General features: G+C 47.4%; 1 protein-coding gene across 1 annotated transcript; it reads right to left on the reverse strand.

Moving 5' to 3' along the window:
• Positions 1 to 10,066: 10,066 nt before the first annotated feature.
• LOC103633703 (disease resistance protein RPS2) lies at positions 10,067 to 15,035 on the reverse strand. Its single transcript, XM_008655413.4, has 2 exons — positions 13,302 to 15,035; positions 10,067 to 12,172 (listed from the first exon to the last, which is right to left on the reverse strand). Exons 1-2 carry the CDS (start codon positions 14,646 to 14,648, stop codon positions 10,451 to 10,453), a joined length of 3,069 nt encoding a protein of 1,022 aa, XP_008653635.3. The 5' UTR covers positions 14,649 to 15,035; the 3' UTR covers positions 10,067 to 10,450.
• Positions 15,036 to 27,514: the final 12,479 nt, after the last annotated feature.

Raw genomic sequence — 27,514 nt, forward strand, 5'->3', positions numbered from 1 at the left:
ATTTCAAATGAGCATTCTATATCAAATGTATTCTTAGTGGAGAGTCTTGGATATAATTTGCTATCTGTCAGTCAATTATGTCAAATGGGATATAATTGTTTATTTACAAATGTAGATGTGTCTGTCTTTAGAAGATGTGATGGTTCACTAGCCTTTAAGGGTGTACTAGACGGCAAACTTTATTTAGTTGATTTTGCAAAAGAAGAGGCCGGTCTAGATGCATGCTTAATGGCTAAGACTTGCATGGGCTGGCTATGGCATCGCCGCTTAGCACATGTGGGGATGAAGAACCTCCACAAGCTTCTAAAGGGAGAACATGTGATAGGTCTAACAAATGTACATTTCGAAAAAGATAGACCTTGTGCAGCTTGTCAGGCAGGTAAACAGGTGGGAGGAGCGCATCACAGCAAGAATGTGATGACCACGTCAAGACCCCTGGAGCTACTGCATATGGACCTCTTCGGACCCGTCGCCTATCTAAGCATAGGGGGAAGTAAGTATGGCTTAGTTATTGTTGATGATTTTTCCCGCTTCACTTGGGTGTTCTTTTTGCAGGATAAGTCTGAAACCCAAGGGACCCTCAAACGCTTCCTCAGGAGAGCTCAAAATGAGTTTGAGCTCAAAGTGAAAAAGATAAGAAGCGACAACGGGTCCGAGTTCAAGAACCTTCAAGTGGAGGAGTTCCTTGAAGAGGAAGGGATCAAGCACGAGTTCTCCGCTCCCTACACACCACAGCAAAATGGTGTGGTAGAGAGGAAGAACAGGACGCTCATCGACATGGCGAGGACGATGCTAGGAGAGTTCAAGACCCCCGAGTGCTTTTGGACGGAAGCCGTGAACACAGCGTGCCACGCCATCAACAGGGTCTACCTTCATCGCCTCCTCAAGAAGACGTCGTATGAGCTACTAACCGGTAACAAACCCAATGTATCGTACTTTCGTGTATTTGGGAGTAAATGCTACATTCTAGTGAAGAAGGGTAGAAATTCTAAGTTTGCTCCCAAAGCTGTAGAAGGGTTTTTATTAGGTTATGACTCAAATACAAAGGCGTATAGAGTCTTCAACAAATCATCGGGTTTGGTTGAAGCCTCTAGCGACGTTGTATTTGATGAGACTAATGGCTCTCCAAGAGAGCAAGTTGTTGATTGTGATGATGTAGATGAAGAAGATGTTCCGACGGCCGCTATACGAACCATGGCGATTGGAGAAGTGCGGCCACAGGAACAAGATGAGCAAGATCAACCCTCTTCCTCAATTATGGTGCATCCCCCGACTCAAGACGATGAACAGGTTCATCATAAGGAGGCGTGTGATCAAGGGGGAGCACAAGATGATAACGTAATGGAGGAAGAAGTGCAACCGGCACCTCCAACCCAAGTTCGAGCGATGATTCAAAGGGATCATCCCGTCGACCAAATTCTGGGTGACATTAGCAAGGGAGTAACTACTCGATCTCGATTAGTTAATTTTTGTGAGCATTACTCCTTTGTCTCTTCTATTGAGCCTTTCAGGGTAGAAGAGGCCTTGCTAGATCCGGACTGGGTGTTGGCCATGCAAGAGGAGTTAAACAACTTCAAGCGCAATGAAGTTTGGACACTGGTGCCTCGTCCGAAGCAAAATGTTGTGGGAACCAAGTGGGTGTTCCGCAACAAACAGGACGAGCACGGGGTGGTGACGAGGAACAAGGCTCGACTTGTGGCAAAAGGTTATGCCCAAGTCGCAGGTTTGGATTTCGAGGAGACTTTTGCTCCTGTGGCTAGGCTAGAGTCAATTCGTATCTTGCTAGCATATGCCGCTCACCATTCTTTCAGGTTGTACCAAATGGATGTGAAGAGCGCTTTCCTCAACGGGCCAATCAAGGAGGAGGTGTACGTGGAGCAACCCCCTGGCTTCGTGGATGAACGGTACCCAGACCATGTGTGTAAGCTCTCTAAGGCGCTCTATGGACTTAAGCAAGCCCCAAGAGCATGGTATGAATGCCTTAGAGACTTTTTAATTGCTAATGCTTTCAAGGTTGGGAAAGCCGATCCAACTCTTTTTACAAAGACATGTGATGGTGATTTGTTTGTGTGCCAAATTTATGTCGATGACATAATATTTGGTTCTACTAACCAAAAGTCTTGTGAAGAGTTTAGCAGGGTGATGACGCAGAAATTCGAGATGTCGATGATGGGCGAGTTGAACTACTTCCTTGGGTTCCAAGTGAAGCAACTCAAGGACGGCACCTTCATCTCCCAAACGAAGTACACGCAAGATCTGCTAAAGCGGTTTGGGATGAAGGACGCCAAGCCTGCCAAGACTCCGATGGGGACCGACGGACACACCGACCTCAACAAAGGAGGTAAGTCCGTTGATCAAAAAGCATACCGGTCAATGATAGGTTCTTTGCTTTACTTATGTGCTAGTAGACCGGATATTATGCTTAGCGTATGCATGTGTGCTAGATTTCAATCCGATCCTAAGGAGTGTCACTTAGTGGCGGTGAAGCGAATTCTTAGATATTTGGTTGCTACGCCTTGCTTCGGGCTCTGGTATCCAAAGGGGTCTACCTTTGACTTAGTTGGATACTCAGACTCTGACTATGCTGGATGTAAGGTCGATAGGAAGAGTACATCGGGGACGTGCCAATTCTTAGGAAGGTCCCTGGTGTCATGGAACTCTAAGAAACAAACTTCCGTTGCCCTATCCACCGCTGAGGCCGAGTATGTTGCCGCAGGACAGTGTTGCGCGCAACTACTTTGGATGAGGCAAACCCTCAGGGACTTTGGCTACAATCTGAGCAAAGTCCCACTCCTATGTGATAATGAGAGTGCTATCCGCATGGCGGAAAATCCTGTTGAACACAGCCGCACAAAGCACATAGACATCCGGCATCACTTTTTGAGAGACCACCAGCAAAAGGGAGATATCGAAGTGTTTCATGTTAGCACCGAGAACCAGCTAGCCGATATCTTCACTAAGCCTCTAGATGAGAAGACCTTTTGCAGGTTGCGTAGTGAGCTAAATGTCTTAGATTCGCGGAACCTGGATTGAATTGTAGCATACATGTAGTTATGCTTTTGATCATGTTCCTTTTTGCATTATGTTGCTTATTATGGTGCTCAAGTTGTACAAACACTCCCTGGACCTCACAAGTCCGTTGCAAAGTGATGCACATGTGTAGGGGGAGATGTGCTACAACTTGACCCTTTGAGACTAACCATGTGCTTGAGTTTGATAATTTAGTCTCGAAGGAGGATTGAAAGGGAAAAGGTGGACTTGGACCATGAAAGACTTCCACTGCACTCCGATGAGAGGGGTTAACGGGCCAAGATTGATCCCGTTTTGGTGCTTGATGCCAAAGGGGGAGAAAATAAAGGTAAATGGATCAGCTACCACTTGAGAGATTTTGAAAATAGTAGAATAGAGTTTTTGTTTTGTCAAAAGCTTTTATTGTCTCTTATTGTCTCTATTTTCAAAAGTTGGCTTCTTGTGGGGAGAAGTGTTGATTATGGGAAAAAGGGGGAGTTTTTGAAATCTTTGATCAATCTCTTTTTTGGAATGACTCTCTTTATACTTCAACATGTGTGTTTGACTTAGAGATAGAGATTTGAGTTTGATTTGCAAAAACAAACCAAGTGGTGGCAAAGGATGATCCATATATGCCAAAATTGAATAAAACCAATTTGAGTTTTTATTTAAAGTGATTTTGCACTTGTTCTAGTTGCTTTATATTGTGTTGGCATGAATCACCAAAAAGGGGGAGATTGAAAGGGAAATGTGCCCTTGGGCCATTTCTAAGTATTTTGGTGATTGAGTGCAAACACAAGGGCCTAAATGTGAAAATATGCTCATGGATGAACAAAGTGTAAATCACAAGTAAAGGTATGTTTCTAAGCCTTAGTACATTAGTTTTGTGTACTAACATCTTGTCTAAGTGTTAGAAACAGGAGAAAGAAGAAAAGAAAAGAAGTGGAGAGTGGCTGTGTACAGCCAAAGGCTGCTTCGGGCTGGGGCACCGGACTGTCCGGTGTGCACCGGACAGTGTCCGGTGCGCCAGATCAGCGCAGCGCAAACCAGCCGCTCTCGGGTTTTTCCCCGGCGACTTCGGCTAAAATTCACCGGACTGTCCGGTGTGCACCGGACTGTCCGGTGAGCCAACGGTCGGCCGGGCCAACGGTCGGCCGCGCGATCGGCGCGCGACACGTGGCCGAGCCAACGGTCGGAAGGGAGCACCGGACTGTCCGGTGTGCACCGGACTGTCCGGTGCGCCAGATCTGCAACGGTCGGCAACGGTCGGCTTCGCTTTTTATGGAAACAAATCGGGCACCGGACAGTGTCCGGTGTGCACCGGACTGTCCGGTGCGCCACGAGACAGAAGGCAAAGATGGCCTTCCAGATTTGTTCCCAACGGCTCCTAGCTGCCTTGGGGCTATAAAAGGGACCCCTTGGCGCATGGAGGAGTACACCAAGCATTCCTTGAGCACTCTTGATCACTCACACATCAATCTCGCGCACTTGTTTGACATTCTAGTGATTTGAGCTCCGTTCTAGTGTGCTAGTCTTTTGAGCTCAAGTCTGGGTCTTGTGTGTGCGTATTCGCTGTGATCTTTGTGTCGTGTGTGAGTTGCTAATCCCTCCTTTGCTCTGTGATTCTCTGTGAACATCTTTTGTAAGGGCGAGAGGCTCCAAGTTGTGGAGATTCCTCGCAAACGGGATTGAGAAAAGAAAAGCAAGAACACCGTGGTATTCAAGTTGATCATTGGATCACTTGAGAGGAGTTGAGTGCAACTCTCGTCCGTTGGGACGCCACAACGTGGAGTAGGCAAGTTTTGTACTTGGCCGAACCACGGGATAACCACTGTGTCATCTCTGTGATCGGATTCTTGTGGTTATTGTGTTTTGACTCCTCTCTAGCCACTTGGCATAAACTGTGCTAACACCTAATCAAGTTTTGTGGCTATAAGTTTAAGTTTTTACAGGATCACCTATTCACCCCCCCCCCCCCTCTAGGTGCTCTCAACCTCCCGGCTTTGCAGATAGTGAATACCCTAACCATGTGTACAAACTCTCTAAGGCGCTTTATGGGCTCAAGCAAGCCCCAAGAGCATGGTATGAATGCCTAAGAGATTTTCTTATCGCTAATGGCTTCAAAGTCGGAAAAGTCGATCCTACTCTCTTTACTAAAACAATTGCAAATTATTTGTTTGTATGCCAAATTTATGTTGATGATATCATATTTGGGTCTACTAACAAATCTACATGTGAAGAGTTTAGTAGGATCATGGTACAAAAATTCGAGATGTCTATGATGGGGGAGTTGAAGTATTTCTTATGATTTCAAGTCAAGCAACTCCAAGAGGGCACCTTCATCAGCCAAATGAAGTACATTCAAGACATACTCACCAAGTTTGGGATGAAGGATGCCAAGCCCATCAAGACACCCATGGGAACCAATGGGCATCTCGACCTCGACACGGGAGGTAAATCCGTAGGTCAAAAGGTATACCGGTCGATGATAGGTTCTCTACTTTATTTATGTGCATCTCGACCGGATATTATGCTTTCCGTATGCATGTGTGCAAGATTCCAAGCCGATCCTAAGGAAGTTGACCTTAGGGCCGTGAAACGAATCTTGAGATATTTAGTTCATACACCTAAGTTTGGCCTTTGGTACCCCAGGGGATCCACCTTTGATTTGATAGGTTATCAGATGCTAATTGGGCAGGGTGTAAAATTGATAGAAAGAGTACATCAGGGACTTGTCAGTTCTTGGGAAGACCCCTGGTGTCTTGGGCTTCAAAGAAACAAAATTCTGTAGCTCTTTCTATCGCCGAAGCCGAGTACATTGCCACAGGCCATTGTTGCACGCAATTGCTTTGGATGAGGCAAACCCTTAGGGACTATGGCTACAAATTAACCAAAGTTCTTCTCCTATGTGATAATGAGAGTGCAATCCGCATGGAGGATAATCCCGTTGAGCACAGTCGCACTAAGCACATAGCCATTCGGTATCACTTTTTGAGGGATCACCAACAAAGGGGGGATATCGAGATTGCATATGTTAGCACCAAATAACAATTAGCTGATATCTTTACCAAGCCATTAGATGAGAAAACATTTACCAAACTTAGGCATGAGCTAAACATTCTTGATTCTAGGAATTTTGATTGATACTTTGCACACATAGCTCATTTACATAGCTTTGATCATCTCTTTCATTTGCTATGACTAATGTGGTTTTCAAGTGTATTTTATGCTAAGTCATAGATTGAAAGGGAAATGGAGTCATCGGCGAAGACAAGGCTTCCACTCCACTCCATCATGATTTCTACCCTTCGCTGTTACTCCGCACCACCTCCAATTTGGTATAATCTTCACTCATATATTGTTTGCCAAAGGGGGAGAGAAAGTTATGAAGGGCTTATATTTCACTCACAAGTATCCGTTTTTGGTGATTCATGCCAAAGGGAGAGAAAGTATTAGCCCAAAGCAAAAGGATCGCACCACCACCAATTTCAAAAAAATGTGTTCTTTCAATTTGTATTAAAGAAGTTTTTCAAACGTTTTCAAATTGGTATATTATTTTTTTATATAATATCAAATTGGTATGACCTCTTCAAAATTAATATCTAAAACCCTCTTGAACACTAAGAGGAGAATTTCATTGAGGGGGAGTTTTGTTTAGTCAAAGGAAAAGCATTTGAAACAGGGGGAGAAAATTTCAAATCTTGAAAATGCTTCTCAAAATCATATTCATATACCTTTGACTATTTGCAAAAAGACTTTGAAAAAGATTTTCCAAAACATTTGCAAAACCAAAACAAGTGGTGCAAACATGGTCCAAAATGTTAAATATGAAGAAAGCAATCCATGCATATCTTATGAAATGTAAATTGGTTTAATTCCAAGCAACCTTTGCACTTACCTTATGCAAACTAGTTCAATTCTGCACTTATATATTTGCTTTGGTTTTATGTTGGCATCAATCACCAAAAAGGGGGATATTGAAAGGAAAATAGGGTCAAACCTTTTCCTAAATGATTTTGGTGGTTGAATTGCCCAACACAAATAATTGGACTAACTAGTTTGCTCTAGAATATAAGTTCTACAGGTGCCAAAGGTTCAACACAAACCAATAAAAAGTCCAAGAAAGGGTTCAAATAAAAAGAGCAAAAGACAACTGAAGGCAGCCCTGGTCTGGCGAACCGGACTGTCCGGTGACAGTGTCCGGTGCACCAGGGAGATCAACTCCGAACCTGCCACCTTCGGGTTTCTGGAATTGCCCTCCGCTATAATTCACCGGACTGTCCGATGTGCCATGCGGAGCAATGGCTAACAGCGCCAACGGTCGTCTGCAAAAGTGAAGAATGCGTGAACAGTGCGCGGACAGCGCGCGCAGAGTCAGAGCAGGCGCCAGAGGGCGCACCAGACAGTGAACAGTGACTGCCCGGTGCACCACCGGACTGTCCGGTGGCCCAGTTGTCAGAAGCTTCAATGGTCGAACCCTAATGGTTGGGTGACGTGGTTGGCGCACTGGAAAATGTCCGGTGGCGCACCGGACTGTCCGGTGCGCCCTTCGACAGCAACCTTCCCCAACGGCCACTTTGGTGGTTGGGGCTATAAATACCCCTAACCACCAACACTTCAAGGCATCCAAGTTTTCAGCCAACACATCCAATACAAGAGCTAGTGCATTCAATCCAAGCCACAAATAGAGTGAATCAAAATCTCTCCAAGTCCCAATTCCACTCAAAGCAATAGTGACTAGAAGAGAGAGTTTTGTCGTGTTCTTTTGAGCTCTTGCGCTTGGATCGCTTTTCTTCTTCCTCCATTCTTGTTCTCAACTCACTTGTAATCAAAGCAAGAGACACCAAGTTGTGGTGGTCCTTGTAGTGGACTAAGTGTCCCGTTTGATTGAAGAGAAAAGCTCACTCGGTCTAGGTGACCGTTTGAGAGAGGGAAAGGGTTGAAAGAGACCTGGTCTTTGTGACCACCTCAACGGGGAGTAGATTTGCAAGAACCGAACAAATCACCGTGTCATTCGCCTTATTTGCTTGTGATTTGTTTTCGCCCTCTCTTTCGGACTCAACTTTATTTCTAACGCTAACCCCAGCTTGTAGTTGTGCTTAAACTTCATAAATTTTAGATTTGCCTATTCACCCCCCTCTAGGCGACTTTCACCTAGCCTCTGGCATGGGGCCCAGGCCCACATGTCATGCACCTGGCGTGCCGGTTCCTCGGTACGAAGAAGGCAAACCGCCACACAAGGTGCATGCTACCGACCCGCAGTAACACGCCTCTTCACCTCCGCCGGAAGCAGCGGACCAGTCTCTGGCATGGGGCCCTGGGCCCACGAGTCATACTCCTTGGGCGTCGGTCTCCGTGTGCGGAGAAGGCGAACCGCCGCGTGAGGAGCACGCCACCGTCTACAGCAGTGCGCCTCTTCGTTTCCGCCGAAACCAACAGCCCAGTCTCTGGCACGGGGGCCCGGGCCCACGAGTCATCCTCCATGGGCGCCGGTCCCTGGGTGCAGAGAAGTCGAACCGCCGCTCGCGCCAGTACCGCGCCTCCTCAGGGCCGCCGCAGAGGACAGAGAACGTGAATTTTCAAAACCAATGCAGCGGTATCGAGGCACCCCGCGCATGGCCCAACAAAGCCATTAAGTGCGGAGGTCACGGTTCAGTCAGCCGCGGGGACAGGCGTGGCAGTTGGCGTGTTCAAAGGCGGGCTAGCAGTAATTTCGCCAACAAGCGCTCAGAAGCAGCGTGCCAATCGACAATCCAGCTTTGGCCCCACCTGCAGGCTCGTATCCTCCCCTGAGACGGGCCCGAGGGCCACTGTCAGTACCCTGGAAAAGGGGTACCCGTTACTACAGTACGAAGGTGCGATGTCCATGCGGCTATCTTTAGTCGCGTGGCGAATAAACACCTGACCCCACCACGTGGACGGCTCCAGGGCCGCCACGTGGCCAGGAAAGACAATATCCTCCAAGGTATCAACGGTGGGCCCGGACCCCAGCATATCCGAATCGGGTCTCCGGGTAGGGTCCAGGACCTCCGCGGGTACAGACCGGACCCCCGGGACGGGTCCTGGACCTCTCTGAGTAGGGTCTGGGCCACCCTCAGCAGGGTCCCGGTATTCTAGGACAAAGAATACTCAGACCTTAACCAAGGCCAGGCGGGGGTCCGGGGCCGACACGTGTCCGGACCATACCGTGTACACTTCCTCTCCCCGCTCAGGCGGAGGCTCGATGCTGCCACGTGGCATATCACCCGTGACGTAAGCCAGCGGGCAGAGCCTGACGTAAAGCCTCTGGGCCGCGCGGTCTCTGCATTTATTGCGGAGAAGACGCGCCGCCTGACAATTCCGCTGACAGGCGATCGCCTCAACATTTAATGTGTCATGTCCACTCCGCTGGCAAGCAGCGTCCAGGCCATACTGCAGGCGGCGTGCCTGTCCAGTCCATTGCCAAACAGTACGCCCGTGCTGCAAGGTGCACTGTGACCATCATCACTTGTACGTCGCCAGGGAGGCTTCCCCTGCACGCCAAAGCTACGCAGATCGCGGGTATCAGGGCGCAAGAAGATTGCTCCAGCAACGGGTATCAGTTGCTCCAAGTATTACCTCCGTTATGTCCCAGGGCCCGCATGTCGGGGCTCAGCACCCTTGTACGTGCCCCCCTTCAGCTATAAAAGGGGAGGCACGCAACGTTACAGAAAAAAGCCAACTTACACACAACTCAACTTAAGTCAGCTCAATACATCACACAGTGGAGTAGGGTATTACGCTCCGGCGGCCCGAACCACTCTAAATCCTTGTGTGTTCTTGTGTTCTCTCTATTTTCCAACTAACAAGCAAAACGCTTAGACCCCTCCTTTATCTAAGGATTTAGGGTAGGTGCATTCCACCATCGGGCCGGAGATTTCCTCTCCGACAGGCTCCTTTAGCATAGATAGCTCTTTGAGCAGCTCCTACTCGGTTCATTGTAAAACCTTACCTAAAGGTAAAAAATTGAAGAAGAAAAAACGTTTCTGGTCAAGAGCCCTAAGTTGGCGCAGTTTTTTATTATCGGGAGCCAGAGCAATAAAAAACATGAGTTGTATCGTACATCATTCGAAATAAATATAGAATAAGTTGTTTTGCCAAACAAATTATAAAATGGCTACAACTTCTTTAGGAAAGACAAAAAGCTAGAGGAATTAGATCCGGAAGTGTTTTTAAGAAGCCAGAGTCCTGACAAAAGCGCCTTTAACCAGGTCACCAGCTCTCAACATAACGGGAATTAAGCCAAAATTTGAATTGTTCTTAGAAGAAATCCAAAACAAACCGCCTTTTCGCTGTTCGAGAGATATTTCCGATTTCATCGCTCATCTTGCCTTGAACCGTGGTACAACCCGTGGACCGTGGTCGTCGAACATATCAACTGGCGCCAAAATTGCAGCTCCGTCCGCCTAGTGAAATGACTCACTCACAGCACAGGGACAAAGCAGGCCTTGACGTCCTCGCCCGCCCACTGTAGAGCGTTCCACCAGTGCTTGTCGCACTCGATCCGCACGGTACCCTGCTGCCCGCGCGCCGGGCGCATAGGAATCCTCTTCAGCCGCGGGCACCCCCTCGTCTGCAGGCGCCGCAGCTCCGGGAACGCGCACTCTCCCTCGACTCGCACGGCCTCCAGCTTCGGCAGCCCCAGCAGGGCCAGCAGCTTCAGACGCGGGAACACGATCACCTCCTCCGTGGCGCTGCCGCTGTCCTCCGCGCCACCCAGCAGTCTCGTCAGCCCGTTGCACCCGCTGAGGTTCAGCGATTCTAGGCAGGGGAGGTTCTGCACCCACGTCAAGTGAGTTAGACTGTGGCACGCGCCCATGGCGACCTCGCGGAGGTTGGACCCGGCGGCGTGGGACCACGCCATGACGCGCAGCTTCGTAAGGAACCCAAACTTGATGACCTCCAGCATGGGCACGTGCGCGTCGGCCGTGATCTCGTCGACATCGGAGGAGTAGACCACCAGCTCCCGCAGGCTCTCCTGCACGCCGGCAAGCTCCGGCGCGTGCTCCGCGGACAGCAGCGGCAGGGCGCGCGTCCCTTCTAACTTGCGCAGGTGCAGCGACCGGGCGCGCACGCCCGGCGCTAGCCGCGCGAGGCGCTCCACGTCGCGGGTGGTGTCGAGCCAGATGCCGAGCGACGCCATGCGCGCGCCGCTGCTCTCGAGGTCGTCAATGACTGGCGCGACGTAGTTGTCCGCGACGGAGACGATGCTCGCGGTGAAAACCTCCAGCACCTGCAGCTTCCCAAGCCGCGAGATCAGCCCCGGTGGTATGGTGATCTGGATGTAGTAGTTGTCGCGCAGGTAGAAGTACTCGAGCTGGCTCAGGTTGCCCAGCTCCATCGGCAGCGACAGGATCTTGTTCTTGGATAGGTTGAGGTGCTTCAAGCTGACCAAACAGCAGATCTCCATGGGGAAGGCGTCCTGAATGCCGGTGTCCTCGAGGTCCAGGTACGTGAGCTTGGTGAAATGCTGGATCGCCTGGAGCATCCTCTTCGGCAGGGCCTTGTTGCACTGGAGCATCAGCGACGCCGGCTGCGCGTCCGCGAGGGCGCCACCCACCTTCGCCGGCACGTCCTCGATGGTGTTGTGCATCAGGGACACGCGCTGCGCGCCCCGCCACAGCGCCTCCTCGCGCGGGGGCTCCCTGAGCCCAGCGCCTGCGCGGACCAGCCACTTGGCGGGCGCGAACCGGAGCGCCGCGTCGCGCACGACGTCGTGCATCCTGACGTGAGTGTCTGACGGGAACATGTTGTAGCGGTGGTTGTCCCCGGGCTCCAGCAGGCACGCGGCCTTCATGATGGCAATCACCGAGAGCCCGAACCTGTGGGCCTCTTCGATGTCGCTGAGATCGGGGAGCAGGCCGAGTCCTATCCAGCTCTGCACGAGCTCCTCCTTGGAGATGTTGTGGTCCTCCGGCCATAGCGCACAGGTCAGGAAGCATTCCCTCACCATGTCGCTCTCCAGGTTGTCGTAGCAGAACTTCACTAGCGCCTGCGTGCTCTTGTCCAAGCCGGGCGTGCCGGAGCGGAGCGATGCCTTGAGGGTGTCGAGTGCGTTGGACCACTCCTCTGGTGTGCGCTTATTTGACATTGCGCGGCCGACGGTGACGAGGGCCAAAGGCAAGCACTTGCATTCGGCAGCGACCTGTTTGATGGCGAAACAAGTTTAGCCTGAAGAAATCAGACATATTTGTAACTAGAAATTCAGATATTTATGTCAAATGAAAATATGAAACGTTTGAAGTTAGGGAGTTGGGTTGGAGTAACGTTTGAACTTATCTTTGCCAATACTTATCCAAGGCCTTTGGGTCAATGTCATCGACTAGTGAAGTAAGCAAGTAGCTAGGAATGTGTTTGGTTTAAGGTTAAAGTAGGATGAGGTGGGACGATAGTGTCCACTTGGTTTTTTTAATCACGCCGCCACAAAAAGTTACTTCGGTGTTTACCTCGTGTTCACGTGACTCTCATCCAAACACTATAAAAACTGTGACTGCTTCCTTCCATCTCTCCTTGTACATTAAACAAACACATCCTCCATGTCTTTGATAAAATCAACTACCTAAACCCACAGATAGGGCACACAACGGCCCTTTAGAAAGGAGACATAAAACGGTAACTGAAATAAATAGGTAACGTATCCTGGGCTTAAAAGTTAAAAGGTATGGTACACATTTTAAATCTCAAATATTTATCTGTCATAACGATAGTAGATGTGAGGGGTCCTCCATAAAATTTTAAAATTTTGGTGAGAGTGCTTCGTAAAAATGATTGCTGTCGTTAAATGTGAGATGAATACCTCAGATTTAATATATGAACCGTATCACTTTATATGATACGCATACGGTTGCCAAATAAATAAGTACTACCATAGTAGGTTGCAGGTAACTGAAAAAATACTCGTCAAAACGAAACAACTACTCCCCCTGGTCATCTTAAGACAGGACAGGACTGACAGGTATTTCATTTGGATAGGAAAAAGCTTATGCCAATAATTGCTTTATTATTAAATACTACTCCTATAATCTTTGTGGAACTTAATATACTACTCCTAGAGTCTTTGTGAAACAATATGGATGTTACAAGATCATGTAATAAAAAGATACTCCTTTCAATTTTTTATTTATCGCATTTTAATTTAGAAATAAACTAGCGGATTACAAATATTTTCCTTATTATAATAGTTTTGCATTACGGGATACACCTCGAAATTCGAATTTTATATATGGAGTGATAATAAGTAGCAAAAGCACTGTCTGAACAGATAAGCTGATTACCTGTTTAGCAAGTGCAGGAATTTGAGCGTGGCCATGGATGATGTCGCCGCCAACATTAGCTTGAAACAGGCTCCACGCATCCTCCTCGTTCAAGCACTCCATCTTGATCTTGTTGCGGCAGCCCATGTCGGCGCACAAGGCCTCGCTCCTCGACGCCACTATGATCTTCCTCACCTTGCCGTTAGCCATGCCGAGGGGCTGCGGGATGCCGACCCTCTCCAGGTCCAGACGTTCCCACACGCTGTCCAGCAGCAGCAGGAAGCTCTTGTCCCTCAGGAAGCTCAGGATCCCGGCGGCCTGCGCCTGCTCCGTGGGCGCGTCGCGCAGCCCGAGCACGGACACGACCTCCCTCTGGAGCTTGGCCACCGTGCAGTCCCTGGAGGCCGCGACGAGTAGGACGTGGTCGAATCGCGCGACGCGGCCGCACACCTCGCGCACCAGCTTCAGCACCGTGGTCTTGCCCACGCCGCCGGCACCCCAGACGCCAAGCGCGGCGTCGCAGTCGCCGAGGAAGCGAAGCGCCTCGTTGAGGTAGGCCCTCGCGGGCCCCGCCTCCGCTGGGAGACCCTCCAGCTCTTCGGGGTCGCAGAGAAGAGGCGGCGGCGCCTGCGGCGTGGCCAGTGCGGCATCGAGGATCGCGGCGCCCTGCTCTCGGAGCGCGCGCACTGCCTTGAGCTGCTGCTCGGCCAGCCCCGCGACCGGGCCCGTGGGGAGGAAGAGGTACTGCACCAGGCGGACCACGTATAGCTGCCCGCCGTCGTGCCGCGCCTTGATGGACGCCATCTCGTCCTGCGCCTCCTGCACGCGCCGCAGCCACGCGCGCACGGTATCCGACGACGGCGCCGGGTCGTGGCCCAGCACCTCGTACCGCTGCCGCAGCAGGGCCTCCACCGCGTCTGCAAGCTCCTTGACGCGCCGGTCGGTGCCGGCCAGCGGCTGCCACCACTTAACGAAGAACAGCACCAGCACCGCGCCGCCGAGGGCGAGCGAGCCGAGCACGGCCGACAGCTGTAGCTCCATCGATCTCCGCCGGCCAACCTGCAGCTGCAGCCAAGTAGCCAACCCAAGATCGCTTGGGGACGCTCTTCGATCTCCCGTGCGTTGAAGACACGGTGGTGCTAGGGAGACTGCGGTGGCATGCGCGTACGCAATGAGCCACTGAGGCGCAGCTGGGTTTAAAGAGGACGGAGTGAGTAGGTGGGCGGCTAGAAGGGAGTTAATGGTGCAGTGAATGCGTGAGTGGAATCGATTGGTCGAAGCCAGACGTTGCCGGAACGTGACCTGTGGTGTGGGCGTCGGAGTCACGAGGCGGGCACTGGAAGTCTGAGCTCGGGGCTGGAGATCCATCCTGCAAGCTGGCTGGCTGGCCGTGAGTGGCCATGCCGTTCGGCAGCTGCACCTGCTGCATTCATTCACGCCATGGACGCGCGATGCTCGCTTGCTCAGCTCCTCTGCGGCTCTCCGCCTCTCCCTTCACTACTGATTGCTGTTTCGATCATACAGGGTACTGTACGTCCAAGTCCCATACTATGTGTCATAAATCTCTGTTTTCTCACATCCGCGACGGCTGTCTCCATCTCCGCCGCCACGGCGGCGACCACGGCACGGCCAGCAGCGGACGGCCACCAGCAAGCTGCTGCATGGCGCCGACGGCTCGAAAAGGAGAAAGCCACCGGCCGGGGAGCAGTTGAAAAAGCAAAACCAAGAAAGAGAATGGGATCTTCTATGGGATGGAGAGGAGAATGATACGTGAATTTAGTTGGTATTTATAGTTTTTTTAAAGTTATTAATGCATAATTAAAAACGATTTGCAATATGTAAGGAGGACAATATTTTGTTGGAAAATACGGTTCTAAAGACTTGTGTTAATATGATCACGAAAATATAGAAGATAAGCTGAGGATGTAATTTAGAGAATATTATTAGCAATGGCGAAGATATAGAGAATAATATGTCCTAAAGTGTGTGTTGGCATCGATCCGGATGCCAATCACGGCGATGAGAACCGGCGGCGGTGCTCTCTGCGGAGGCACGGACGGTTCGCGCCTAGGGGCCGGAAGGTCCGCGACCTGACGCAGGGGCTGGTGTTCCTGCCTGACGAGTCGGACGGTCTGCGCGTGCGCATGGGCGGCAGAGTTTGCCGGCAGCGCCTGAGACTCGCTCTCGGGAGTGACCCCTGTCGGGAGGAGAGATCCTAAGCTTTGTCTTGGAATCGGCATGCCACCCAATACGCCTCTAGTCGACGTAGAGCCGACGAGAGGTGAAGATTTGAGGTAGAGAAAGGTTAAACTAGGACTAAACTAGAACTACTCCTAATGCATAAGATAAAAATGTGCTGTAATTGATTATTGATTCGATTATTTATCTTCAATCGGCCGTAGTTATATATATATATATATATATATATATATATATATATATATATATATATATATATATATATATATATATATATATATATATATATATATATATATATATATATATATATATATATATATATAAAATCCGTCTCTCGAGCTAATTCCGCGGTTTTAGCCAACAAATCCCGCAAAAAACTCGAAACCCTAACTGATTATGCACGCGCGTGGACCGTCCGTGCCACTAGTACGAATCGTCCGCCCGGCTATTTTGGTGCCCAACATATGCCCCCTGCCTTTTGGCGGAGCTGAGCGAACCAAAAGCAACTAACTCGATGTGATCACGTCGATTTCCTTAGGCACCTTACCACATACTAGGATGGTACTGCTCGAGAAAACGCCCGTTTAACGCCTTGGGCAAGTCTTTGTCTTGTAATGTTTGCAACAAGTAGGTGTTACCGAACATCACCTGCGTGACCTTGTAAGGGCCTTCCCAACTTAGCGACCAGTTCCCAAACTTTCGGTCTTAGGCTCCTTAGAGGCAAGACGGTCTTCCATACCAGGCGCCCTACCTGAAACGATTTAGTCTTGACCTTCTTGTTGTAAGCTTTGGTGACCATGATCTTGTCCTTTTCTATTTCTACTAAGGTTGTCACTCTCTTGTCGACCACTTCATCAATATTGCCCATCATTGAATTACAATAATCACCGACAGTTAGATCATTTTGCTTGACAAACCTGACATCATTTAAACTTATCTCTACAGGTAACACTGCTTCCTGCCCATAGACAAGCTCAAACGAAGATACTTTAGTAGCACGATGTTTAGATATTCTATGAGCCCATAAAGCTTTTCAGACAAAATCTTATGCTAATGCTTAGGATGATCAGATATCTTCTTTTTTATCAGACTAATCAATGTTCTATTACTAGACTCGCCCTATCCATTGGCCTGAGCATAATATAGAGATGAATTGAGCAATTTAATTATATATAATTCAACAAACTCACACACCTCCTTTGACATAAAAAAGCCCTTTGGTCTGTAGTCAAAGTCTAGGGAATGCTGAATCTATGAATAATGTGCTTATTTATGAACTCAATTATCTCTCTGTGTGTCATGTTCTTTAGAGCAACAACTTTAGTCCATTTGCTAAAGTAATCAGTGACAACTAACACGAACCGATGCCCTTTGGATGATGAAGGATGAATCTCTCCTATAAAGTCCAATCCACTTCCTCTAAAAGGGCTAGGTTTAATGATAGGATGTAATTCGGTTGCGGGGACAAACTATAAGTCACCGAATTCCTGTCATACTTGGTATCATTTGTAGTACTTGAAACAATCAAATATCATGTTAGGCCAATAGAAGCTAGATCTTCGCAATAACGACTTCATCTTTGGAGCCGATTGATGGGTACCACAAATCCCCTCATGTACTTCGGTCATGGCTAATTGAAAGGGAAATAGGGTTAACCTTTTCCTATAATTAATTTTGGTGGTTAATCATCAACACAAACACATGGACTAACTAGTTTGTCTAGAATTCATGTATTACAGGTGCATAAGGTTCAACACAAACCAATAAAAGATTCAAGTTAGGGACTCAATTTGAAACGAAGCAAAGAACTTGAGTGTGTCGTGGATTCGCGCACTGGACTGTCCGGTGTGCCACCGGACAGTGTCCGGTGCACCAGGGTCGTACAAGTCTCAACCAGTCACTCTCGGGAATTCAACGGCGCCCTCCGCTATAATTCACCGGACTGTCCGGTGTGCCACCAGACTATCCGGTGAGCCAGCGGGCAACGACTACCTGCACGCAACGGTCGACTCTATCAGCGGGAACAGTGCAGCACAGTGCGCGGCAGAAGTCAGAGCCTCGAAGTCAGAGGGCACCGGACTGTCCGGTGCCGCAAGAGGACAAAGCTCCAACGGTCGACCGAGCTCTGAACCCTAACGGTTGGGTGACGTGGTGGCGCACCGGACTGTCCGGTGCGCCCATCGCCAGCAGCTTCCCCAACGGTTATGGAAGTGGTTAGGGGCTATAAATACCCCCCAACCACCTAATTCATAACCATCAAAGCATTCCAAACATTGCATTCAATACAAGAGCGAAAGACTCCACTCCAAGACACATCAAATAGATTTGAACCTCTCCAAAGCCTCCAATTCAACTCAATTCCATTAGAGACTTGAGAGAGGGTGTTCTTGTGTTCTTTTGTTCCTCTTGTTGCTTGGATTGTCCTTTTTCTTTTCTTTCTCTTATTCTTAAGTGCTTTGTAAGCAAGACAAGAGACACCAAGTGTGTGGTGGTCCTTGCGGGGTCTTAGTGACCCGTGAGATTAAGGAAGAAGGCTCACTCGGTCTAAATGACCGTTTGAGAGAGGGAAATGTTGAAATAGACCCGGTCTTTGTGACCTCCTCAACGGGGACTAGGTTCTTTGGAACCGAACCTCGGTAAAACAAATCATCGTGTTACTCGCCTTATTTCTTGGTTGATTTGTTTTCCCTCTCTTTACGACTTGATTTTAGTTCTAACGCTACCCCGGCTTGTAGTGTGTGTTTAAAGTTATAAATTTCAGGTTTCGCCTATTCACCCCCCTCTAGGCGACTTTCACTAATATAGCGTCACCTAGACCCAAGCATTTAAGCAGGACATTGTTGACTGTTCGGTGGTAGAGTTCATCATTCATCAAAACATACTTGAAAGATGCACGCCGAACGTTACTATCCGTCCTAACACTGGGATTTCGTAGTTAATTAATTATGGGTGTCCTCCAATCAATTGCATCGACTTTGTTATCAGACGAATCAGTTAGGAGAACTTTTGTGGCAACGTCGGACGGTCCGGCTCCCACACCCGGATGGTCTGAGACATGGGAATCTGGCGCGACACCGATTATCAAATTATCGGTGTTGTGAAATCTCCCTCGCTTTATACGATAACCTGATGCATCCTACGCTAAATTGTTAGCTCTGCAATTCTTAACCCTGGATATGTGTCGAATGCTGAATTCGTCAAAAGAATGAATTATGCCCCAACATGTTTCAAGGTAACTATTTAGAGTACCATCTAAACATTGATACTCTTCTAATACGTGTTGGATTACCAGCTGAGAATCACCAAATGCCTTCACATGTTTTACTGCCATACATTTTGGAAGCTCCAAGCCAAATAAAAGGGCCTCATATTCGGCTTGATTGTTAGTGCAATAAGTTTTTAATCGGCTAGAGAAGTCGAAGGAGGCGTTACTTGGTGAAACAAGCACGATGCCAATTCCTTGTCCTTCATTGCAAACTGATCTATCAAAATACAAAGTCCAGGGAGTAACAATGAGGCATGATACGTCTAGTTTATGAGTATCATCAATTCGATGTTCTACAATAAAATCTGCTACGACCTGGTCTTTTATAGATTTCAGTGGTTCATAGGCCAAGTCATATTCTATACTAGTTGGGTGCCCGTGCGTTGCTACGGAGATCATATAAATCCATGTATTTTGCTACGCGATATGAGAAACTAGTATTAATAGAAGTCATTTTTCTATTGGACCTAATGAGGTACCCGTACGTTGCTATGGAGATCATATAAATCCATGGATTTTAGCATTTACATTGTAATAATTTCTTTATTGTGCAACTTCTACCAATTACATCAGCATTCCTTACACGGGCAAGGGGGGCAATATAAATTTGCATATAAAGCTTAGCATGTTGCATTGCGCATAAAATTCTTGAAATATTGAAAATTACTCTGCTTTCTTTTATCTGATATATATGCAATTCTATGACCAAACAATGAATGTAACTATATTGTTCTTACCTTATAACATCATGAATTTTTATGTACAAAAGAGTGTGAATCAAATTACAAACGATAATGCTAGTGAAACGTAGCACCCTGCCATATCTCGAGCGATAACATATGTGTCTTCACCCCGATAGCTTTAACAGTGGCATCACCCCGGCAACTTGACTGCAAAACAAAGCCACCTGTTTTCATGGTGTCCCTGTTCTTTTCAGGAGCAATCTCGACCTCTACATTTTCTTGTACACAAGTCCATATCTCGCATTGCAAGTTGCAACTACACCATTTCACATCATCCTCTTTCAAGTTCGCCAAAAGACATGTTTTCCTCGTCACCTGTGTGGATAGTTGGGTGGCCAGCAAGATTGTTCTCCTCGTCTATGCCATCATCATCTTGCAAACATTTGAGGTCTCGACATGACCCTTAGGTGGCTCCTCTTTGATGACTGATTTGACCACAACTGCAACTTCAGTTGGATAGGATGCTTGTCAATCTCAATTTCTGTTATGGACATAACATAAGCTACTTCCTACCGCATGAATAGGAATGCTTACATACCATCTTTCAAGGTGTTCTCTCAATGGAGCATAAAGTTTAAAGTGAGATAACACCATGTGTGAATTCTACAACCAAAGTTCATACTGTTACGATGAGTCGAGGATAGATCAAGTGATAAAAAAATGGTGTAAATAATCAGCAAACCGCACTGCATTAATGATCAATGCATTCCAGTCACCCCATAAAAATGCACAGACCCACAATTCTTCCCTATTTTGGCAAGATCAAGGTCAATTCACCAAAACCATAGACATGAAACCAAATGCAGTATATAGGATACCATTACATTCCTAGTCTATCAAGGCAAAAAGGGGAAAATGGGAGGCAAAAGTTCTTAAGGTCATTTCAGATGCCAAGGAAATGGGAACGGTCAAACAATGTGCTAAGAGGCAGTAATGCAGTATCGACCGACATGACTGATACTAACAGGACCATCCACACTTGCACATAGCACAAAGATTAATAAGACACTACATAAGAACCAAGTAGTGAATCAGACACCCATTGCTGACCTTGTTAATCAGCCCATCATCAATGAAGGTGTTGCCGATCTTATTGAACAACCTGTACAATGCCTCGACCTTGTTCATGCTGACTGCAAGAATGACAAGCAGATGCAACCCAACCAGGCAGGAAAATGATGACCAAAATCACAAACAAAGTTATTAGTGTGAGCCAAAAAACCAGCAATAACCAAATGCACAGTTTTTTAGGACTCATGTTGAAGCAAGTGCTAATCAGCAGAATCAAATTGGAATTAACAAGTGAAGACAATGTAGACGATATGATGCTCTAGGTGATTACCGAAAAGTATCAAATTACTCACCAAGGAAACCAATGAGTTTGATGTTTTGGTTGTGGGCCTTGATAGCCTCATAGAGCCCCCAAACAACATTGTGGCCTCCTGGGGATTGTCTGCCACAGAAGACAATGCCAACCCTGCACTTGGAACAAAAGGGATTGGATCTTTGAGAGAGATGATATTTGCGACGCAAAAAGAATTTTCATGTGCAGGAACGTGAAAGATGTACCTGACCACCTGGTGTTCAGATATGGCCTTAGCATTAGGGACAACAGCTGTCTTCCTGAGAAAATGAGCAATAGGCTGCCCATAGATATGAGGGAATGCATGGCTGATCACATGAGCACCTGGCGGGTCAGCTACAATTGCAGCATCACCATACTCCACCCTGACAGTGGTGCCCTGAATTACATGCAATCAGTAAATACATTCCTACTTCCTCGTGTGCTAACTCTAACAGAAACACACAAGAAATCTGTTCGAAAAATCTATTGACAACTCTTCCTGTATAAGAACCAGTTAAGAAGTGCCCCAAGGCCCCAAACACGAGAAAAGACGCTAACTCTAACAGAAAACCACAATAAATTTGTTCTGAAAAATCTATTGGAAGCTCTTCCCATCTAGGAACCAGTTAAAAAGCGGTGCCCCCAAGGACCCAAATACAAGAGAAGTCAATTTGACACAGAAAATTATTGAGAGTAGCCATATAGACGAGTTCAAAAGTGATTCCAGACATGAGAAGAGTTCAAAAATGATTCCAGATATGAGAAGAGTTCATAGTGATTCCAGACATGAAAGAGTTCAAAAGTGATTCCAGACATGAGAAGGTCAATTTGATAGCGACTACCGAGTCCTAAGTTAGGACCCATGAGTACAGGAAGATGGTCCATCATCATTGCTGCAGAATAATTTTGTCAATTAACTCCCAGTTGCAATTTGCTACCAGCCACTATAAAACAGATGAACCACGACAGCATAAAAAAACAAATCATCCCTCGAGTCAGATATGAAAACCGATTTAAAGTACACGATAGCGCCGTGGCCCGTGGCCGTCGCGTCCAGGTATGGCGCTAGAGTGGTGATGGTAGGGTGGCGGCGGGGTCGGTGTATGTCGGGGACAACAGGGTGATAACTTCTAGGCTCATGTCATAACAATATAATCCTTATCCATAAGGCAAACCTGAAAGAGAGACAAGTTGGTTAGGGGTGTGGTAAGTCCAAAACAGGTGCTGAGTTCATAGCTGGTTCCACAAGCGTGCACACAAGTAATCTTATAACTTCTAGGGTCTGACACAAGTAGGACAAAAGAAAATCCTTGCATTTAATACAAACAATATTTCAAATTTGGAGGGATAAAAATATAGACCTAGAAGCCTACCATTAGGAAACAAGGGCATACATGTGCTCCGGTCAGAACTATATTACACCAGTTGCAACAGATATGCATGTTTGGAAGTAGTAGATCTGTTTAGACTTGAAACTTTGATCAAATCTGTTTATACTTGAAACTTTGATCAAGTCAAAGTGAAACCGCACTGTACACAAGAAACATAATTGTATTAATAGTAGGATGCCCGTGCGTTGCTACGACAACTTAAAAATTAATAGAAAATAGTGATACAATATAATAACAATCTTTGATTGATGATTTTGTAGCTAACAAACAACGCCACCATAAAAAGGACACAAGTTAAATAGGCAAGTTATTCTCAAAAGATTTCATTAAGCCAACTTCAGTAGTACATATGATTAACATGTCTGGGTCTGTAGTTTAATCAAGTAAACAGTACCAAAAAGTATTACATGTTGTTAGGATCTATATCTAGAGCTTTCTTGATGTCTGCCTCTGCCAAATCAAGATCAGCAAGATGCATGTGTGCTTGTGCCCTTCTCTATAAGGTCTCCACATTTGTGCATTCAGATTCCAGGACCTAAATGCCAAAACTTATTGTAACAAAAAATTTCATTCCAAGAGCGTGTGTTGATGGTTGCGTTTAAACAATAATTCGTATGAAATGCCTACATAATTTGATCTATGCCGTAGGGATCAATCGATGTGCCAAATAGCATGATTTAAATGGAATTCAAACTTCAGTTAAAGTTTTGCTTTTTCAACAGTATATTTTAGATCAAAGCAGCATGGAGGCTATAACACAAACAAAAGGACAAGGATCAAAACTATAGTAATGAAACAAAAGTTCAGCTAAGTACACCAGCAATCACCAAAACTATACCACAAGCAGACTAATATTGTAACATACATATTTTTTAATTCTTTGTTTGTTTTTTTGGTTGTGTGCATGTGTTTTGGTGGGTGGGTGCTTTTTTTGGGGGGGGGGATTTGGTATACTTAACTTTCCCATCAGACAACTTGACTAAAAACGATAAGGAAAAAATAACTACAGGGTCCATGTAAAAGATATGTGGATAACAGATGTTGATTTCTCATGGGAAACAAGAAAAGAAAACAATGGTTCAAGTTGCTTACCTTTTTAGATGTTTCATCAACATGTGTCTGGTCTCCTTTTTGATACTTTGCATGCACAAGTGGTTTAGCATCATCTTTGCCATTGTATGAGCCTCTTTTGTTGTTAAGATGGTTGCCTGCAATTTGTTAGGCTAGGAATTATTTGTAGAGCATCATCTTTCAGAGCAACGTAGTCTGACAAAATAGATCATTGTGCAAACATAAACAACATTTTATATAAGCTTATAAATCTCTTTAAAATGTAGCATGGAGTAACTTGAGAATCAGCACAGATAAATATGAATATATGATGCCTTTCCCAGGATAAATCTTCTAGTCGCTAAAGAGACAAAGTTCCATCCCGCAAAAAGATGAACGTACTTCGAACAATTTTGCGACCCATAACTCTTTACTAATAATATTAGTTCGACAGTCATTAATCAATCACATAAAATATATTAACATATTTCAATTGTAATAAAAGAAGTAGAAACTTACTTCAGCACCATCTTCTCAGCCTCAAGAAACCTTCAGCAACTACAATGTATTAAACAACAGAGTAAGCTAGCTCCCACACATATACCAGGATAGGATTTGAAAGGCAACAGAAACACAACCAAAACTAATTTTCTGGTGAAAGGGTTCTATATTGGTGCATCTCGCACAACAATGAAATAGGCAATTATGGAATGCCAAAGGCAATAGCAACTCAAACTCGAAAGATTTAGCTGTTGGGTGACTACTGGCAATAGAAATACAGAATAAATCTATGTTTCTAAGTGGGTTCCCTGGTCTATATAGCACACACATAAAATTTGGCAACTATACTATTGAAACAGCTATATCGCCACAGTACATGTGCTCTGATCCATCCCAGGAAAAGCAATCCTAATTCGCTACACATAGCCAACACAAAACTTGACTGGACATAATACCTCCCTAATATCTCTGCTAATATCTTTGCTTGCAAGATAGTGACTATAACTAATCAGCTACACGTGCAATAGAAACCAGATGACAATGTAACTGTACAAGTACAAAAGCTGCAAAATCAATAGAATACAATTAAACGAAGTAAATTTGCAGGAAACAAATATCGGGATATGACAGGCAACAGAAAAGCAATCAAAAGTAAGTTCGTGCTGCAAGGGTGCTATCCTAGTGCTCCTCACACACCAGCTAAATAGGCAACTATGAAATGCCAAAGGTCATAGCACCTGAGTGTGTGTGCTTCGATTCAAAAGGATCTCCCAAATACCTAAGGGACCAACAGCTTCCAGAACTCAAAAGATTAAACTGACATGCGACTACTGGTAGCAGAACACAAAACAAACCTCTGCTGCAAAGAGGGTTCCTTGATCCATATAGCTCGCACAAAACAATAGACGCAATTGAAAGAGCTATATCGACACTTAGTACGGTGCTTCGATCCGTCCCTGGTAAGGGAAAACTAAACACCAACTCAAAACTCAATTGGACGTACACCACGACAGTGACTACACCTATTCTTATAGTTTTTGGCGAGGTCGGTGAGGACATGGGTGGCACGCTTGGTGGCGGTGAGGTCGGCGTGGCGCCATGAGGACATCAACCTGCACACAGATCTCACAAGCAAGAGCTGTGTAGGCGTGGCAGCAGCAGATCTCGGGGGTCCTCGTGGAGCCGTCCTCCTTGTTGCCATCGTCGACATCAGTGCTGCCAAGCGAGGACGTGATGGTCTATGCTGCAGTGGCAGATGCCTCCGGGACGGAGGTTCTTGCCGCCCGCGAGGACCCTGAAGGCGTGCCAAGGGGGGGCAGGAGACGGCGGCACCGAGGACGAGGGACGGGGTGGCGGTTGAGGATAGAGGCAGGGTCACGACCTCTTCGAAGATGGGTGCGAGGGCGAGGCGACGTGCCGAGGACGGTGGTCGGACATTTGGGGGGCATCGCGGCACCAAGGGGCGGGGTGGGGACGCAAGCGGCAATTGCTAGCGGGCATCTCGCGACAGGGGCAGCGAAGATGGGAGCGGAGGCATGGAATCGCTGTGGACGCATACTTTACATTCTTAATAGAGTAGTATAGATATGCATGATTAAGTTGAGTTTTAGTTGGTTCTTCTTTCTTTGCATTGGCCTGTTATGTTCACGATGATAAGTTTTTAATACAGTTTCCTACGATATTCTCCATACTTTTTCTTTTTTTTGTATACTTGGAATCACATGAGCTAGTCTTATTTCCACTACAAATGTAGTGAGTACATCCCACTCTAGAAATAATTGTTAGTTGCTTATCAATTAGGCTCTCGTCCTTTGCATTGCTCATATACATTGGGCGAGGGCACACCAGGTTATTGAGTTTGATATGTGTTAGGATTTCTAATTGATGTGACCATTGGTATTACTTGTGATACATATAGCACATATATACCACTGTAGTAATAAGTATTGTGCTCAGATAATCATTAGGTTACCATTGTAGGAAAAAAGAGTTGTACGGCTTCATAAGAATGTGATGTATTAACAGTAGATAAAAATGAACCATGCAATAGGAAATTCAAATTCTAGCTAGTCTTTGACGCCAGACAGGGGCAAGAACTCAAAATTAGCGCAAATTGAATCATCCAAGCATGGACGAAGGAGGAAGGGAGCCAAGCAAAGGGCCACTACCTGGAGCGAATGCACACAGGATCTGCAGAACAGAGAAATCGAACAAGATCCAATCGATGGGCAGGGGCAGCATCAACCTGGGGATTCTGGGGAACTTGGCAGAGGCGGAAGAATCATTTCGAACTTTTGGGGAGCGTTTGTAGGAAATAAACAGGTCAGTAGGCGTCTGAGCTGAGAAATACCTCGCGTCACTGGGCATTCCCTTGACCCAGATTTACTTGCCGACCTGGGCGAGCCACATGAGCTCGTCCATGGCACACGCCACCATGTCAACTATCAAGGGGTGCTCCATTTCCGTCACGAGCGCTGGCATCTGGTACGACAGCCCAAATGAGCAGCCACTGAGGAGGTAGAGGCCCAGCGATGGCCTGCCAAGGGAGCTCTACTCAGGAATCCTGCCCACGGACAGGTCCAACGATGACATGGACATGGGAACACTCTCCGTAGCTCCCAAACAATTTCACACCCGTGTACACAATGCGAAGGGCAGGGGCCAAGGGATGGGGTCTCACCTGGATCTGGATGATGATGGCGACGATACTCGTACACTGTAATGGCAGGTACCGCCAGCGCGAGCTCACAGTCATAGACGGGATCTCGCCGGTGTCACCATTCCCGGGTTCGCTGCCGGCTTCATCAAAGGGTCGGATTCAACCATCTCCATGAGCCGCGGCCACATCCTAGTGCTGCCGAAGAACCACGACCCGTCGCCGCTGGGACAGGGCACCACCGTCACAGACGCGGACCCCAGCCAGCCATGGCGCAACCAGGGCAGCACAAGGCTGGGCTTCCTGAACCCGAGGTCCCTGTCGATGGCGAACGGAAGCAGCCCGGACATGATGAGCGCAAGGCTCCCGAGCCCCAGATTCACCGTCTCTATCCACTTGCCGTCGTCCCTGAATGCCGCCTTCCGCTCCTCCATCCAGTCTACTAGCTCCTGGAACCGCGCCGCCGTCGTGACCCCTGCGATGGTCGCGTGCACCATGCCCGCCACCTCGGGGAGCGGCACGCGAGGATGTCGGGGGCGGCCATGGCGCGGTGGAGGAGGATGTCGCAGGGGGTCCATGATCTCATCGCGGTGTGTGCGGAGGGCGTGGTGGGGATGCGCGACGCGAGATCTGGTGGCGGTCGTGGGATGGAGAGGCTATCGCGACCGAGATTTCCGGAGGCAGAACACAGCCGCATGTGGACGCCGCGCAGAAATTGGAGACCGCCCTGCCACCGCCATCATCGGCCCCAACCTCACGAACGAACACGGCGCAGGGAGCAGAGATCGGCTACGTGAAATGTGGAGGCCGTGGAGCACAGGGGAGCGCGAGATTGGGGGGATTATGGCGGCTGCGGGATGCTATCGCGACCGAGATTCTGGAGGTGGCGGCCGCGGGATGGAGAGGCTATCGCGACCGAGATTTCCGAAGGCAGAACACAGCCGAATGTGGACGCCTACAATGAGTGCTTAATTAGTTGTAAAGAAGTGCATAAGCCCATTTACCAATTCTACCACTCATGACCGGGTTTTGCAACATATATTTGATCACATCGATTTGACCAGAAACAGTGCAATGACTA

The sequence above is a fragment of the Zea mays genome, chromosome 1, assembly GCF_902167145.1.
Source record: "Zea mays cultivar B73 chromosome 1, Zm-B73-REFERENCE-NAM-5.0, whole genome shotgun sequence".
NCBI classification, from domain to species: domain Eukaryota; kingdom Viridiplantae; phylum Streptophyta; class Magnoliopsida; order Poales; family Poaceae; genus Zea; species Zea mays.